Source organism: Centroberyx gerrardi, chromosome 18, assembly GCF_048128805.1.
Source record: "Centroberyx gerrardi isolate f3 chromosome 18, fCenGer3.hap1.cur.20231027, whole genome shotgun sequence".
NCBI classification, from domain to species: Eukaryota; Metazoa; Chordata; class Actinopteri; order Beryciformes; family Berycidae; genus Centroberyx; species Centroberyx gerrardi.
In genome coordinates this window covers 17,312,779-17,330,397 of record NC_136014.1, presented here as the reverse complement: position 1 = coordinate 17,330,397, position 17,619 = coordinate 17,312,779, and the positions used below count along the sequence as shown (strand labels likewise).

The 17,619-nt window shown below is 39.5% G+C and overlaps 1 protein-coding gene across 1 annotated transcript; it reads right to left on the bottom strand.

Moving 5' to 3' along the window:
• Positions 1-5,278: 5,278 nt before the first annotated feature.
• Positions 5,279-13,158, bottom strand: LOC139930224 (solute carrier family 23 member 1-like). Its single transcript, XM_071923334.2, has 12 exons — positions 13,111-13,158; positions 12,092-12,238; positions 10,934-11,091; positions 9,216-9,375; positions 8,783-8,964; positions 8,293-8,413; positions 7,916-8,072; positions 7,359-7,612; positions 6,425-6,589; positions 6,176-6,284; positions 5,799-5,894; positions 5,279-5,550 (listed from the first exon to the last, which is right to left on the bottom strand). The coding sequence occupies exons 1-12, from the start codon at positions 13,156-13,158 to the stop codon at positions 5,279-5,281; spliced, it is 1,869 nt and encodes a 622-aa protein (XP_071779435.2).
• Positions 13,159-17,619: the final 4,461 nt, after the last annotated feature.

Genomic DNA, 17,619 nt, shown 5'->3' with positions numbered 1-17,619 from the left:
TTTGGGCTGAACTGTTCCTTTAAGTGGGCTGTCTTCATCTGTGTCTATTCTTTTTAATGAACACCGGTGGGACTCCACTGTAATGAAGCAGGGGCAGGGCTCAGGGAGGGAGAGAGATATGCATCTGACTTGGCAAAACGCTCAGTAGCATTGCTGCAAAACTGCCCTCTATTTGGACTTTAGCCCATTAGCGTGAGAAGTTTGATTCTGTTTTTCGGAGAGAGAACCGAGTTGGGCTGCTACAGTGCATGAACGGGTCTGTACCACTGGATTAATGCCTAGCAGTTACTGATGTGGCAAGAGACATTGTGGGGGGGGGGGGGGGGGGGGGGGGCAGAGAGAGAGAGAGAGAGAGAGGGAGGGATGGAGGGAGAGCAAGGACTTGATGAAAGGGAGAGAAACAGAGAGAAACCATGATGAGAGACTGCAGCATTATGAATATTTAAGGTTCTTTCTCAGAGCCAAGAAATAGACTCATTACGTATCACTTCTACCAAACAGTTACAACTTTACAGCCTACCCAGTTTAACGTTCATTGTGTGTGTGTTTGTGTGTCATTGTCCACGTGTGTCTATCATAGTATAGTTTTTGGTCTGAATATACAAAGAGGGCTTACAATCATCCTTCAATATAGAGTCATTTCAAATTTGGCAGACTGCTGTCTCTGAAGACTGTGTGCTTTACTAAAATTAGCTGTTTTATGAAGCGGAAATCCTCTGAGGTTGGAGCAAAATTACCCCTGTTGTATTTGATGCTAAAATGGATGGTAAACAGAACAAAAATGATGCCACTGGAGTAGATCGTGATAAATTATTAGAACTATTATTGTCAGAAGCTTTGCCATTTATCTTCAGAGCCTGTGAAATCAGGGACACTGTTTGATAGAAATCTGTCAACCGAAGTCAAGCATATGTCATAAACTCAGCTAATTTAATTGATGTTGGTTCAGCAAGTTGTTAATTTGCCAAGGCACATTGGTAAAGAGCATTGCACCTTCACTCCATCTCTCCGTCACTGGAGAAACAGCAGCAGAAAGCCCTTGACATTCTGCTAAAAACACATGACATCACCCTAAAACAAGTGAAAATGTTGACATTTCAAATCAACCAATAACATCAGGAGTTAAGGTTGTTGTATAACAACAAGAAGGAGACCATTAGTATTCTATATGCATGATGTAACTCACTAGGCTGGAAGTCTGCTACATTTCTCTCATCATCATCCAAATTGTCTGAGGCGCTGGCCAAGAGAGGTAATATCCACCACTTTAATTTCAAGATTTGAGGACACAGATGCAGTATCCATCTGACTGGGGGTGGGGACAGTGAAACAAGACCCAAGTCTTTGCCTGGCATGTTGGCCACACAACATCCAGCACTTCAGTACTGCAGCTTCAGCCAGAATCAGAATCAGAATTTATTTTATTGACCAAGTAAGTTTGTACATACAAGAAATTAGCTCCCATAGCTCCCATTAAACGTAAAACAACAAAATTATACAAAAGAAAAAGTAGAAACATAAAATAATTTAGGGAATAGGTCTCCTTTTTGAGCAAGTAGCTATATAAAGAAAGTAGTATATACAAATATTAAATAGGTTTTAAATAGTATGCACATGGTTCTCTGTTGGGGCCTGACTAATTACACTGATGGGAAGCTATGGAAGTTAGTAATAGAAAAACAAACAAACAAGGGGACCCATCACTTCTTCATTCACAAGATGCTGAAAATCATTTTGATACAAAAGAGCAGTAGGTAATAGGATATCATAGATTTACCTTGCTACTCAAGTACTTTCTAAACAATAGATCTCTAACCTACCAGTGAATATAAAGGGTGGTTCAACTGATTGGATGAAAGTTTCATCATAGCCTGGGAAGTGGTACCCATATTTTTCACTGGGGTTCAGGCCAGGAATGCAAGGCACTTCAGCAGTTTAAAGTGGCACCAGAAGTGTCTGTCAGCAGTTCTTACCACAAGACACTGAAAACAAAGAGGCCTTATCAGATATCACCTTGTTGTTAATATAAATATCAGGGCTTTACTCTGTAACAGCAGTCTGTTCTGTAGTCCTCAACAACAGCCAGTATCAGTATAATATCAGTGACAATGATTTGCTTTACTGGACATCAGTAGGGATGGGACGATACTCTTATCTCACAGTACAATTCGATACGTGGTGTGGTGTTCACGATTCGATACAACCACGATACAATGTAATAAATGTTAAATGTTCAATGTTCAAATAAAAGTTCAATGACAAGAAAGTATGAATTATGTTTATTTCTGAGCCACAAATCTTTCTAGCAATGGCATTGGCTTGCTACTGTAGAATGTAAATAACAATGTAAAAATGCCATTACAAATAATATAATTTGGATGGAGAGCTTGTGAGAGTGTGATGGACAAGCCGTCTCATTTGTGATTACTACAGCAGAATAAAATGTAGCTAATATCGCGATTCCGTTTCCTGCCCCACAATACAACTTGTCACATTTTTTTATTGATATGAATCGATATCCTTAGACACCAGCGAGGTCACTGCCTTCCTTGGTCAGATTGGGTTTGGTTTTCAGAGCCAGTTTCTCCTTCGCTTGCTGATTCTCTCTGAGCTCTGCAGGCTGAGAGACTTCAGACTCTCCCGGCACTTAAACAGCAGATTTATCAGCCACTGAGCTCAGGAAATGAACAATCCTGATTCTGAGTGCCCACCTGAGAAGCCCAGGGCTGAACTTGCCTTTTATTTTCCAGCAGAGTGAATCTACCGTTGTCACACTTTGTTGTGTGAGGGTGTTCCGCAGCTTCCTGGATTGCCAGAAATATTGTGCTCGATTATTTGCCTCATCAATATCCCCTGAATGTCTGTGGGTGGAAACATACTGCTCAAATATCATGTCAAAATTCAAAATGAAACACAGAACTGGGATATAGTTATAAATACTTCCCTCTATTGATGGATTGCTTGATTTGTTTCTTGGGCATGGTGTGGAGGGATGGATGATTTTAATTCTACTTGAACCCTGTAAACTGTAAACTGGGATGTCATTGCCTTCAGGGCATCCTTAAAGTTCAGCTTTGGGTTAAATTCTCCAGAACGATTTTGTTTTCCTGCGATCCTTAAATAAATGTGCTGATAATGGAAAAACAGCCTTTAATGATGGAGATCCAGCCCGCAAGGCAGAGGAGTAATATTGAGCCACTTCATCTCTATGCAGATTAATCATGATTACATTATTCAAATAAAATATTGGTCGTCTGAATAAATTTAGGGCTTTTACTGTATACGAGAACAGCTTGACTATGACTTATGTGTGAATTCATTGGATATCTTTGCCTCTGCCCTGTTTGTGTTTAAATCAATGAATCAACAAGAGTGTGTGAAGCAGTCTCTCACACTTTAATGCCTGCAGTGTGATCCCGTCTTGTGGTCACGAATACAAAATCTCTCTCACTCTGTCTCTCTCTCTCTCTCTCTCTCTCTTAGTCTGTCTGTCTCTCTTCCTGCTCGTCTACCTCCATTTGCAATAGGCCTAATGTCTAATTCATGTCAAAAAGACAAACTTGGTATTTGAAAGCTTTCAAGAGCTTACAATACTATTATTATCATTATTATTATTAATATTCCTCAAGGCTGAAGTCTCAGACTGACAAAATATGGTGCTGGAAATATTGAAGCCATCCCTGATGAGCAACAAGCGCTGAGTTATCATTATCATTTCCCATTGATATGCAGATCAGAGGCACAGTGTTACGTAAAGCCCTATTGAGTACTGCTGCGCAAAATCCCTCACCACAACACAAACTTTACAAAATGTAATATTCAATAGGGTTTTCTCAATGAGGCATAAAAACTACATTCAAAGAAAAGGTGAGGATTTAAAAGCTGGAATTCCCCTTAGTAGCCGATGCTATTGTATTAGCTTGAAATAGTATTAGTCTGGACAGCCGACCGCTGACAAGTGGTCAAAAGGGGCCTCAGGGAAAAACTCATGGCTCCACAGATCAAAGCATCACTTAATATCCCACCTGCCTGTCAAAGCCAGTTAGACAGAGGAAATGAATACTGAGACACTGAGATGGAGGGATGGAGGGGAAAGAGAAAAATAGACAAGATGTGTTACCTCTATTGGCTTTTTGTAAAGGAAGCTCTGTCAAGGAGAGCTGAAGTTATGGCGCCGACAAATACACACAAACACACAGTGAGCACACAGCGTCACCCAGTGTAAACACAATAACAGCTTGAGGGCTGCTACACTGGGTTTCTGAGCAGGTGTTTGGATCATTGTGAAGATAGTGCTGTGTGATAATAAATTCATCCAGGGGCTATGTTTAATTTCCTTTGAAAGAGGAGAATAAAGAACGCAACTGGCTCCAGTTTTCTGTCAGTGTGCGACCTGCTGTGACTCACAGTAATGTTTCTGAGTAATGACAGAACATTGTAATGCTTTGGTCGTTCAGTGGTTCTGTTTTAATAAGCGTTGACAGAATGTGACAGGTCTATTCATGCATATTAATTTCTCTGTCTGCGGACAGGCTCGCTTGGTGAAAATAGTCCCTTTTACACAACAATATAAAACTAATTGCTGAGTTTTGAAACATGGTATTACAAAAAGGTTGGTAGACCAAAATGTACAAACTTAGAGACATTCTTTTTTTAAATGATCCTACTTTAGAAATTATTAGGCTACGCAAGAGTATATAATCATCATTAAAACATGAGTAGTTCCCTGATGAATGCACATGTAGAAAAATAAAACTAAACTTAAGCAGAGAGAGTGACCAGGTTTACATTTTAGCTACATTTTAGGCATTTGGCTGATGCTCTTATCCAGAGAAACTCACAGTGAGCGCAACATCAGAATATGCTTCAAATCTGAGATCACCAATATAACAAGCAGCCAATAATAAGGAGTGTAAGGGTCAGAGTCATGGTGTCCTGGCAATATTTCTGTGACCTTTGAATGATCATGTGAGAGACAGAAGTGCCAGGGAAAGAAATCCGAGAGCTAAGAAGTGAGGCAGAAGGGGTTGATTTATTTTATTTCTCAATAAACTGCAGTAAAGAAGTCTGAAAGTCTTTATGAGGTTGGTAGCAAGGACTTGAGCTTCCTCTCGCGATGAGTCTCCCAGTCTCCAGTCCATGAGTCCTGTGCCTGCCAGAGTGATAGATGGTCTTGCTGCTGACTAAGCTGATTCAGGAACCCACTCCTGAATTAGCTGAAGGATTGTATTACTGACTGAGTTTAACTGACTCCATTTCACCAGCACTAAGTCAGGGCTTAGAGAGATAATTCATGGATGACCTCTGAAAGCTCTGCTTCCCCAGGGAGGTGCTCACTCCCCGGAGACTTCACATCCTCCTCAGACTTGTCCTGAGAGCTGAGCGGCTCATTCCACCGGCAGAAGGGGATGTAACGGACCCAAGAGTGGGAGGCGAGGTAAGAGCTTATGCCGAAGGGGAGGTCATACACATCTTCGGTTCCCAAGGGGTTGCTAGAGTCTTGGAGATGGGCTTTGTTCCAGGCTAAGATGCCACGCTCCTGCTTGGTTCCTAATGCAGCCAGAGAAATGGTATTAGAACAGCAGGTAGACCACTCCTGTCTTTATAATAACATTCACAGAATAGGTTAATATTAGTTCAGAGGAAAAATACATCAGAAACAAACTGCATGCCCAGAAACGGCGTGGGACTGCTAATGCTACCATGTGCATAAGTAAAAATGCAATTTGATGCAATAACAGTACATCATTGCATTAATTTGCATCATTTTTTCTCTAAACATTCCACTTACAGCTTACCGGGAATTGTATTATCAAGGAAGAAACCAAAAAACCCTCCTATAAACATGTTGGTGGTCAACAATATGTGTAACACTTGGTCCAGCTCTTGCACACCTAATAACAAAAGAGCATAAATATCAATATAGTATTAAGTTACTAAAGGGTAGTCAAAAACATTTTGTTATGCGTCATTTGGTGTCTGCTATCGGCTCATAAGACTGTGTTATAATACAAGTGTTAATACAAGTGTTAAATTTCACATTTTCCTAAAAGAAAAACAACATAGCAACATGTTGTCTAAGTAGCTTTCATTAAACCATGTGAAAGTCAATAGTAAGTGACTGAAAAAAAAATCACCAAGTAGTGAAATTTTATGTCTTGAATGATCATTATACCTGTAGCTAAGAAATCAGGATTCTTGTGGATCCAGTTTGGAAAGACAAATGCAGAGAACATGGAGAATCCAAAAATGAAGATATTCCTGGAGGAATTCATGTCTGCAAACTATAAAATGACATGCGTCAGTACACTTCCCAAAAGTAAAACTGCTATAAGCAAAGCATTTGGAAACAAGGGAAATGTGCCAGAAAATATACTGAACATGCCCCAGTGAATTTTACATTTCATTTCATGGAGCCGTTTACCTGCAGATTAGAAATTCCAGCTGCAGCTATGACCCCAAACATGATCAGGAACATCCCTCCAATCACAGGGGTGGGGATGGTGGTGAAGACGGCTCCAATTTTACCCAGCATCCCCATCAGAATCATGACAACTCCGCTTATGAAAATCACTATTCGACTGCCCACCTATATGGACAGCACATTATATTGTTTTTAAATAGTGAGTATGAGTAGATACATTGGTGCATTGCAGAGGTGTGACTTTGCTCAAGTCTCCAGTCAAGTCCCAAGTCTAAATGCAGATTACCAAGTCAAGTCCATGTCATTAATGTCAAGTCTCAAGTCACCAAGTCAAGTCAGATCAAGAGTCCAGTGTCAATTTAATATCTTAAAGAAAACAAAATATCTAGGACTTTTAAATGCAATATCGTTTTAATAGGATAAAAACTTGGTAAGATAAGTTTGATGTCTATAATCAGTTTCAACTTCAATAAATTCAATCATTCCATACAAATTCAGAACACAGAACTTAAATTCAGTCGTCTGGTGGAACAAATCTCATCACTTTCAATCTAAATCATTTACACAAACACAAGACAACAACAACAACTTTTGTCAAGGCTTTAGAAACCTTTTCAGGTCATCAAAGTACAAGTCAAAGTCAAGTCCCAAGTCACCAGAACCCAAGTCAAGTCAAGTCTCAAGTAATTAGAATTGTGACTTGAGTCTGACTCGAGTCAAAGTCATGTGACTCGAGTCCCCACCTCTGATGCATCGTATAAAAAATAATCTGCAATATCAGCCCTGTTCATCAGGTGTTCCTCTTGTTGCATGCTTGCTTGTTCTGTTGCTCCACTCCAAAGAAGAATTATTTGTAAAATCATGCAGGGCGAATGGATGATAAACATTGGGTTCAGGGTGACTTCTGCAATCAATACCACTGTACGTATCTCACCTTGGTGATACCGAGGGCGCCCACATTCTCACTGAATGAAGTGGTGCCGTTGCCAGTGCCACAGGCGCCCGCCAACAGACAACCGATCCCCTCAATGGCGATCCCCCGGTTGATGGCGTGCTTGGGAGGAGGAGGGGCTCCTGACAGCCTGGCACACGCATGGTAGTCTCCCACAGACTCTATCATGGAGGATATTATACCGGCCATAATGCCAATCACCCCTGCCAGGCTTACAATTGGTAGGCCCCACTGTCCTTAATGTGGAGTAGAAATGTTGTTTGTTACTGAATATACAGAACAATGTAATACTTTTAACAGTGTTGTGAATGATCATACTTGATACTACTACTACTATTACTACTACAGTACAATTACTACTACTACTCCTACTGCTACTACTACTACTACTACTACTAATACTAAAAATAATAACCTTAATTTTTATCGTACTCTTCCAAGTTTAAAAAGCACCTTTCAAGAAATAAGTAATGGGAAATAAGATAAAGGAATTAAATAAAGAAAAGGCAACTTGAAGTTATATAAACTTATGATCTTACCAGGATAAGGAAATGTGAACCAGGAAGCCTGGCCCACCACATTTCCCTTCACGTCAGTACGGGCCAGGCGGCCATACTGGTCTGGATCGGACGGCAGGACATCATAGATGGTTAGGAGGTAGCAGACCAACCATGAGACAGCGATGCCCAGGAGAACCTAATCAATATGTAATATTAGTTCACAACTATGAGTACTGGTCACCATCAAACTACATACTACAAAATGTGGATTACAACATATACTCCCATCAATAAAGCAACATGGAGAGCTATTACGTAACAGAGAAATTGACAGTTTTAGCGCACCCTCACATTTTCCCGTCACATTATCTGTGCAGAAAGTGTCACAAGGAGTAAAGACTTTCCAGAGGACGTACAGGGATTATCTGAAAGATGTAGATCTTTGAGGTGTGCAGTTTCTTGGTCTTGTTGTATGCAGGAATGGGGACTGGTATATGACAGAGGTACTGGGAGAACAGGATGATCAGCACTGTGGTCCTGTGTGTAAGAGAGCATCATCAAGAGCATCTTCATGAGCATCATGGAACCTCTTCATGCAAATTAGAGACTGATCCCATCCTCAAAAAAAAATGAATAAACAAACATAAGGCTGTTGACAGCCCTATCTCCACTAAATCTGGCTTGTAACGTTATAGTACACACAGTACACAGTACATTAAAGAGAGCCGTTGCCCAAAATAAATATTTTTTCCCCCAGCTCTAACAGGCATATAGTTTTAGACTGCAGAGGAGGAAGCAGGTCAGTGCTAAATTTGCAGCCCGATGCTGCCTGTTTACACAGTAAAAACATTTCCCTGTCCATAGTGCACAAAAAGACATTCACCATGACAGTGAGAGGTTACGTACATAGCAGAAATGCCCCAATGGTCTCCAGCCTTGACTCCAGCTGCATCGTACAGTGACAGTCCTATGAGAGAGACTGTGGGGGCAATGGTAAGGGGGCCAATGAAGCGCATTAGGAAGCCAATGAGGCCGGTGAAACCAACCAGTATTTGTAAGAGAGAGCCCACCATGATAGAGCCCTGCAGCTGTGGACAGGGACACAATAGACCAAGATCATTATAGCATTAACATCACAACTGTTTCTCTGTCTGCGGTCACAGCAGTAAACTGTAGCAATGAATGGGGCTGGTTGCTCCCTGGAGCTGCAACCACATGAGCTCAGAGTCACTGAATTAATAACGAGTTCTATAGAAATGCTTCATCCATCTTCATTTCCATCTTTGTTGGCTCCCCGTTATCAAAAGCGTTTGCGTGTGCAGAGTTTGTGTTGACTCACTGCTCTCATGCGGGTCTGCCACACCTCTATGAAGACAGGTGAGGAGGTGTTGACCAGGCTGGCGTTCTGGGTCCAGGCTGGACACTGCCACTCTGGCATGGACAACATGGCCATGGCGGGAGACAGCAGGACGAATGTGCCACCCTGGAGGATGGGAAGCCTAGAGAGAGTGAGAGAGAGAAGAGAAAGAAGTCTCTGTCAGACTGAAAAACATATAATTTGAGCATGAGCATGAACTTAACTGGCCAACGAGAAACATGTCAGAAACAAGGCAGTAAGTGGAGTGCAACATCCCATGTGTCTACTAATGTGTAAGCCTTTGCATAACGTGCTGTCAGTGGCCACAGCCCATACAGAGCGTGCTATGACCTTCTTTTTTCTAGATCAAGGTCAGGAATCAATTTTTTTTGCCATACTTTGAACCGTTACAAAGTTATTTTATTGAACAACCATATGGAAAACAAAAAACCTCACACACCTCTCTGTACGCAAGCATTTCTTTATCTGTGTTGATGATGCAGGCAATATTTTACAACACCATTGCCTTAACTTATAGTAATTAAGGTAATATGTTATTGAATGGCTTAGTTCAAGTAGTTCAACAGTATTAGCACACACCCATAAAAAGTTGCAAACCAACGGTCCAAAGTCAGAATAAGTAATTCTATGAAAGTTGCACACTTCTCTCTATATGAAAATATTTATTTTACATCACCAACATGTTTCGGCATTATGCCTTCTTCAGGGTGTCATGACAATAAAAGTTCACCTAGAGCTGTTTGTGTTGTTTCTCAATCCATTTTTACATGTTCATTTTCCAGCATCTCTCTGAGCCTTACCAAGAACAGGCTGTTTCTGTTGCTGCGTCTTTAAGGCTCATGAATATTAATGACCCTCTATTCTGATTGGCTAACCATTTCAAGAGAGAAGCGTGAGACACCATAGCCCGGCAGCGACAGGTAGGGAAAACTTTGCGATAAACAGACAATGGCAACCGCTCAACTGCTTTGAAAAAAACACTTTGTTAGCCTGTTATTTCTTACAAAAATGATAATGAGCGAACCTTTGTGACGCCACAAAGTTACAGAAGTCCAAACGGCTCGTTTAGTGGCTCGGGTTTCTAATATGGATTGTGTGGATTTAGTTGCCGACCATGTGTTTTGATACTTTCTCGATGTTTAGATAGCACATCCAACTCCTTTATAATTAAAGAGACAAGGGAAATCCTGTTTTCCACGATATGAGACCTTTAATTCCGGTCCTCGTGGGCCGCTGTCCAGACGGTTTTTGTTCTTCCCTGGCAGTTAATGAGCCACATGGCTCATTAACCACCAGGGAGGAACAAAAACCTGCAGGTTCATATGAGGGTGTGATCTCAAAAACTTGAATATATGGTGCAGTATCATATCAAAAATTAACTTATATTGTTGATATGGAGATAAAACAAAACAATAAAACTGACATAATACAAGTGTGCTTGCTCTAAAGGTGTTTGGGAGGGGTGGGGTATCAATGATTGGACTAAGTGAAAATAAGCTGACTATAAAAACCCCACCTGTTACCACCGAAGTGCTGTTGTAACTATGAGAATTGCTGAATAAAATATTTAATGTGTTGACTTAACTGCTACAGTTAGAAAATCACAGAGCTACTTCCTGGTATGTGGCTGCACCAGATACGCGCTCCAACGTGTCAACACAACACAACCTCCTGCTCACCTGACTCCGAAGGTGACCTGCAGAAGGGTGCACAGGCCAGAGACGAAGAAGATGGTGCTGATGAGGCGGCTCTGGGTCAGGCTGTCGTGCTGCAGACACAGACCCTCCGACAGAATTAGAGGGATGGAGATGATCCCACCAAACGCTGTCAGGTAATGCTGGAGAGAAGAGAGGACATAGGACAGGACAGGATAGGATATGATATGAGAAGACAGGAGAACAGCAATGATGACACCTCCTACCCCGTAATTAACTAAAATAAGACACTACGAAACATCCCAGGACATTCACCTACTTTTGATTTTTAACCCTGGAAACAACAGAATTGTCGATTTAGCACCCAACACAGTTCAACCTATGCACTTATATGTGGAGGTCATGCCTGCCTAGTATTATTGTCTTCTATCTCAAACAACACCTAGATATCAGTTAACATCTCAAAAACATCTCTGACCCTTTTAAATGGTATTGATGACACCAGGATGACTCCCCTCTCAGTCTCGAAATGAGCAGGAACTCATTAATTGTAGAATGATTTGTAGCTATGATGTTGTGTGTTTTTATAATAATGCTAATGCCTTAAGTATTGAAAAGAATTAAAGTTTATACAGGGCATTTTTATCGTCTCAATTACTGTATGGCTCAATGGCTATACAGCAGCCTCTTGAAGCAAGCAAGTTATTCACACAAGACAACCAAAGAGATCCTCAAGTGTGAAATCCAGTCATTAATATCTGGTCAGTCTAATTGTGGAAGTGTTTCGCCAGCGAGTACAAGATTCATGTCTATTTCCTGGATTGTTTGATTTCATATTGTTTGTTGTGAATGGGTTTAATCCTTTGTTGAGGATGTGACATCACTGTAGTAATAATAATATAATAATAAACTTTTTATACAGCACCTTTCTTGCACAAGTACAAAGTGCTTCACAAGTTAAAAGAAAATAAATACATAAAAATACATACAATGAATAAATACGTAAAGACAGTACAAAGTGCTAGCAAACAAATAGCAATTAACATTAAATAAGCATCAAATAACATAAAACAAGCAACTAGTTAAAAGTTATCCTAAAAAGTGAGTTTTTATATTGGTCTTAAAATCCATACAATGTTAAAGTTCAATATCAGGTCACAGCGTCGGTAGGCTTACACCTACCTGAAAGGCCAGGAGGATGCACAGGTACCAGGGGGGAATGTCAGTCACACAGTAGGCCAGTTTGTTTCTGTTATCCTCCGCTACACAATCGCTCCCACAAGGCTGTCTGTCCTTTCCCCTGGGCTGATCGCTGACATGTTCATCCATCTGCAGCACCACAGAAAAACCACACAGATGCAGACAGATAACAAAAGATCACTTGAGGACTTAATGCAGTAGTTTATATTCTTGGATTATGCCAAAATACTCTACAACATGAACAGCTATTGATTTCTTTTGATTTACTGAGCAGTGCAATTTTGATACTATATAATTAGCCTCAAGACATTCTGGATACTTGATGATTGTTAAGTGTACTGAGACTGAAAATCTGATAAAAATGACAAAAACTGAGATAAATGTGTCCTCTGTTTTTGTAATGTTATTTTGGTGTTTCTCTCTTGATCATGAAAGCTCTAAATACAGTTTTTCCAAGAGAAATGAATGCAATCTAGCCTATGATTGCAGTTTTGCCACATTGATTAATTAAAACACAAGAACATATGAAGAGGTTGATTCCAAAATACTATATATCCATTTTGAGTTACCTGAAATTCATGACATAATATATATGTATATATATATATATATATATATATATATATTTAAATCAGACGATTCTATACAGTGAAAAAATAAGTATTTTATAGACAATGGTCTTCAGATAGCTAATAACTTTAATAACATCACATAGTTAGTTTAACTTTCTTGCCAGCAATCATTTTGTCAGAGTAGGTGTCAGATTGTTCAAATGATGGTTAACTCATTTTGTAATTAAACTCCTCATATGTTTGTGCTGAAAAATTTCAGCCCTCATTCTAAATTATGCCCCAATTCTCTAAACCATTGCCTATTGTGTGGCTAGATTAATTAACTCTGTTTTGTGCCATTTTGTTAATTTAACGCAATCACAATTCAGTGATTCTTCTGAATGTTTACAGATGCTATTTTGCATGAATCAGTTTAGTTTTTGTACTCACATCAAATGCATGATTGTTGAGACCACGGCTTTCCTTCCCTGCAGCCATCGCAACTCTAGTCTTGAGTTGAAAGCTTGGTTCTGGGTCCTCCAGGCTGAGTTGCTGTAACGAAGGACAAATAAGAGAAAGAAGAAGAAGACTTCACCTGCAGTTTAATGTGTAATGCGTCCTCATGAGTTGTAACAGTAACTAAAGCAATGCAAAGCCAAGCTAACTTCACCTTAACTTGACCTGCCTTTAAAAATGTTCTTTCGTATAGTTTATAGCTGCTGTGGGTATTACTACAAGATATAATATCATTTGTCTATCTCAGGACAAAGGTCGTCACTCAGTCACAGAGTAATCTACACTGAACAAAAATATAAACGCAACACTTTTGGTTTTGCTCCCATTTTTCATGAGTTGAAATAAAAGATCTAAGACTTTTTCTATGCACACAAAAGGCTTATTTCTCTCAAATTTTGTTCACAAATTTGTTTAAATCCGTGTTAGTGAGCACTTCTCCTTTGCCAAGATAATCCATCCACTTGACAGGTGTGGCATATCAAGATACTGATTAAACAGCATGATTATTGCACAGGTGTGCCTTGGGCTGGTCACAATAAATGTGTCCTATTGTTTGATGAGGATTATGTGTGATGCCCAACCCATTGTATTGAAAAAGTACTGGCTATGGGGTACTGCTGAATTTCAACAATATGTAAACATAATCTTTGAATTTGATATTGACTTGGCATCACATCATCACTACTGATTATCCACAATGATGCTATATTCCTATCGGGGAGATACTCACTATGTAATTGAGAAATATTTACTTCCCTTTCTATATATCTTCATTTTAGGCCCTTTATTGCACATATTCATCTATTTTGTGATCACTGATCAGTTTTCATAGAAGACAGGAGCTGAATTTATATTACACACATCAAATACAATATACTTCTATTGAAATGAAGTACACATTCATCTTAAACTTATTAATGAATGAATGAATGGGCATAGATGATGGATGGATGGATGGATTAGTTTTTTAATGGCTCTAGAGAGATTTAATAGGTTTACGACTGTAAGCTAGAGCAGGCTGTATACTTCTTTAATTTCATTCCTTTGATGCTCGGATAGGAGAAACCAAATAAAACTTAGCCAAGTCCTCAAAAACAATGTTGACAGTTCCACTGGATCAATTGTTTGATCATGACGTGCATTAAACACCCAACCCAAAATGTCACAGTCAGTTGACAGGGCAAAATTTGGAGGATGATTAGATAAAGAGATACAGATCTTCAAAGGGAGGATGTTTTCCTCACTCAGCAGGGGAACAGAATGTGGAGAATTGATGTGATTTATGTGTGTGATGTTGACAAATGCATGAAGGCAGGTGGAACAGCTGGAAAATTACCATGGGAAAACACATCTTGATGAAGGTCTCCAATGTTCTTATGGATACTATAGGACCTTAATAGTTGTAGGACAGCAACAGGGTTCATTCATTCATTCATTCATTCATTCATTGTCAGTGGGTATCAGAGTTGAGTTGTGGTGTCTGATCCCAGGTCATATTAACCCAGAATGTTACTGAGTCATTGCTCCCCTAATGCTCAGTAAAATCCAACACGGGGATGAGCACATTATCTCTCCTATCCCTACTGAATTGGATTAATGACACCAGCAGAAACAATATCGCACAATAACACTGGGTCAAACTGACATATGCACCCCACACCTCTTCTCCCTAATTGCCACAGAATGAGCAGGAAATCATCATTTTCTGGACAGCACAGCAATACAATAAGATCTGCACTTAATAATTATGCTGATGTGTTTGGCTTCATTTGGAAAGTGCAGTTGGGTTAGGCACTCAGGGAGTGATTTATATTATAAAGGATGCTCTTTGTAGAACACTAAACTGTTATGCTGGTGGCTGGGATCTAGCACACCATTAACTCCCCGCAACATTTTTAAAGATAATGCAGCTTTATTATTTTGTAGATTAAACCAGACAGGTTTATTTTTCATTTTCTGAGTTTAGAGAAGTGATTCACACAACTTGCAGGCAGAGACTGTAAAAATAAAAACTCATTCCTGCATCCTCCACTGGTTTGAGCTCTCACTCAGCTTACTGCCCATTAAAGCAGAGATTTACTCCTTAATGAGTGATGCTAATGTGGCGCAACCACAAAAACATGTGAGAAATCACCAGTAAGGCATCTGGTACTCTGTCAAATCTAGCAGTGCGTGAAATAATTATATATCACTCTGGGCCCTGCAAGATGAATGTTGTGGTGGTTATAAAACAAACTGTCTCCCCTTTTCCTCTCATTGATTTCTCCCAAGAAAAATCACAGATCAACAGGCCCACTGCACCAAACAAGCATGCATTATCCTGTGCTGTATGACATTTCATTATTTCAACTATGACAATTGTGGTGATGCAGCCACTATACATTTGCACTTGAATTTACAGTAGCATGGCTGAGCTTCATTGCACATCAAATTGCACAATGCCACAGTCTATCTTTTTTTTACACATTATGATTTGATAAGGAAGGATACAGAGAAAACTGCACTAACATAGGGAGGGGGGTTTAAAAGCTTTGGAGAACATTTAATCAGCACACATCACAGCATAGGAGATATTTGTTCATCAACTAGCCATTTCTCACCCAGTGGAGCCTGGGGGAAGAAGTGATATGAAATGTTATCTCCTTGGGAGCTCTCTCTCTTTCTAACCACACCTGGCACAGTGGCTGTTCACGTTCTCTGATTTTCACTCAACTTCAGTAGATCCGAGACATTTATGGGGATGTAACATATTAGAGGAATGCAGCTTTTTGGCAAATAAGCTCTTTGATCAAATTGAGATTGTGCCACAAGAAGATTGGTTGCACTTTCCCCTCTTGTGTCCAATATTTAGTACAATATGGTGCATATCGTCGCTGCTGGGTGAAAACCTTATGATTTTTATGTTTTAACTTCAATTGAAGAATTACATTCTCCTCTATGGGTAGAGAAAATTCTACGAACCTTGGACTTATGAAACCTTTTCAAAACCAATTACATAAACTCGAAAATGCATGGTCATGAAGCTAAAAAGCTAAAAGTTCCTGAAAAGCAGATACAAGGTTTTCAATAAAAGCGATATGCTAATGCATCTGAAAGGATATTAGGAAGACTTGTACAGGCCACTAAACTCCACCAAACATCGTGCTTAAGCAAAGCTAACTATTTAAATGCTGTTCATGATGAATTGAAACTGCCCCCAATATTCTTGGCAGGTTCAACAGTAAGTTAATCAAAGAGCTTATCTCTAATGAAAAAATCATTAAATATTCTGATAATATTCCAATAGGGACTGTGGTACTCAATAGTGGGTTTATATTGCCCTTATCGTACTTTATGGTATTTTTTTTATCTCCTATGGTATCACTCTTATGGTGTTTCCTTTGGTATCGCTGCCAAAAAGTTCCTTTAAGATGGTATTGCTTTCTCCTCTACATGCATACACTCTGACTGTCAGTTAAAGCTCACTGTGTGCAGTGAGATATTAATGTCTTCCCTCAGACAGACCAGTGGAGATTGACTAAGCCTGAGGAGAAGCTGGGAGCTTTCCACATCAAACATTCATCTGTATCTTGCCCCAGCTCCTCCAGCTGAGTAAAATCAGATTAATGGCCGAATGGTTAAAACGTGTCTCCAGTAGAGAGGACAGACCTTTTCTGAAGCAAACAAGTGCCAGCATCAATCCATCCAAAAGTGAAGTCAGGGTGAGAAAAAACACAACTTTGCCCCGAAATTGCCATTGATCTTGACACCAGTGTTAGTGTCTTGGCAGTGAGGCAGATTCAGTGCTATTGATTTAAATGAGAAGTTTCCTTTCATTTACTACAAAGTGCACCATGCAGCTAGCTGGCTTTTAGACTGGATTTCAGGCTTATTCAATCTTAGTAACTCTTCTGAACTACCAACAAATCCCAAGTGTTACATGAGGTAATATTTCAAGCTGAATCAAAGCCAGTAGTAAACCATCTCTCTATCATAAGTTGTACGTAGGCTCTATTATCTATTTCTCCCCTCTCTGTTTGATGCAACATGCTATACAGAGCTTGCTTATAGACGATATCTACTGTAGGCCTTAACTTCCCTATTGAACTAATGGATAAAAAGGACAGCAATATATTTCATATTGCATGTAATCTCACTGAATAACAAAAAAGTCATGTGAAATAAATTAATTTTCACCTGTGAAATGTCTCTTTCAAACAAATTTTTCACATGTGAAACAGATATTGTCACATGTAATAACAGGTGAAAATGGGAAAAAAAAACTTTTTATTTCTGAAATGAAATTTTGGCATCTCATATAAAACTGTTACCTGTGATGTCGGAATACAACATGTGACAAACATTGTTCACAAAAATCACATTTGAATTCATTTGTGTACTTTCACGTGTTTTTTTTTATATAGTTTTTTTTAATATATATTTATATTAGGGAACACAAAGGAA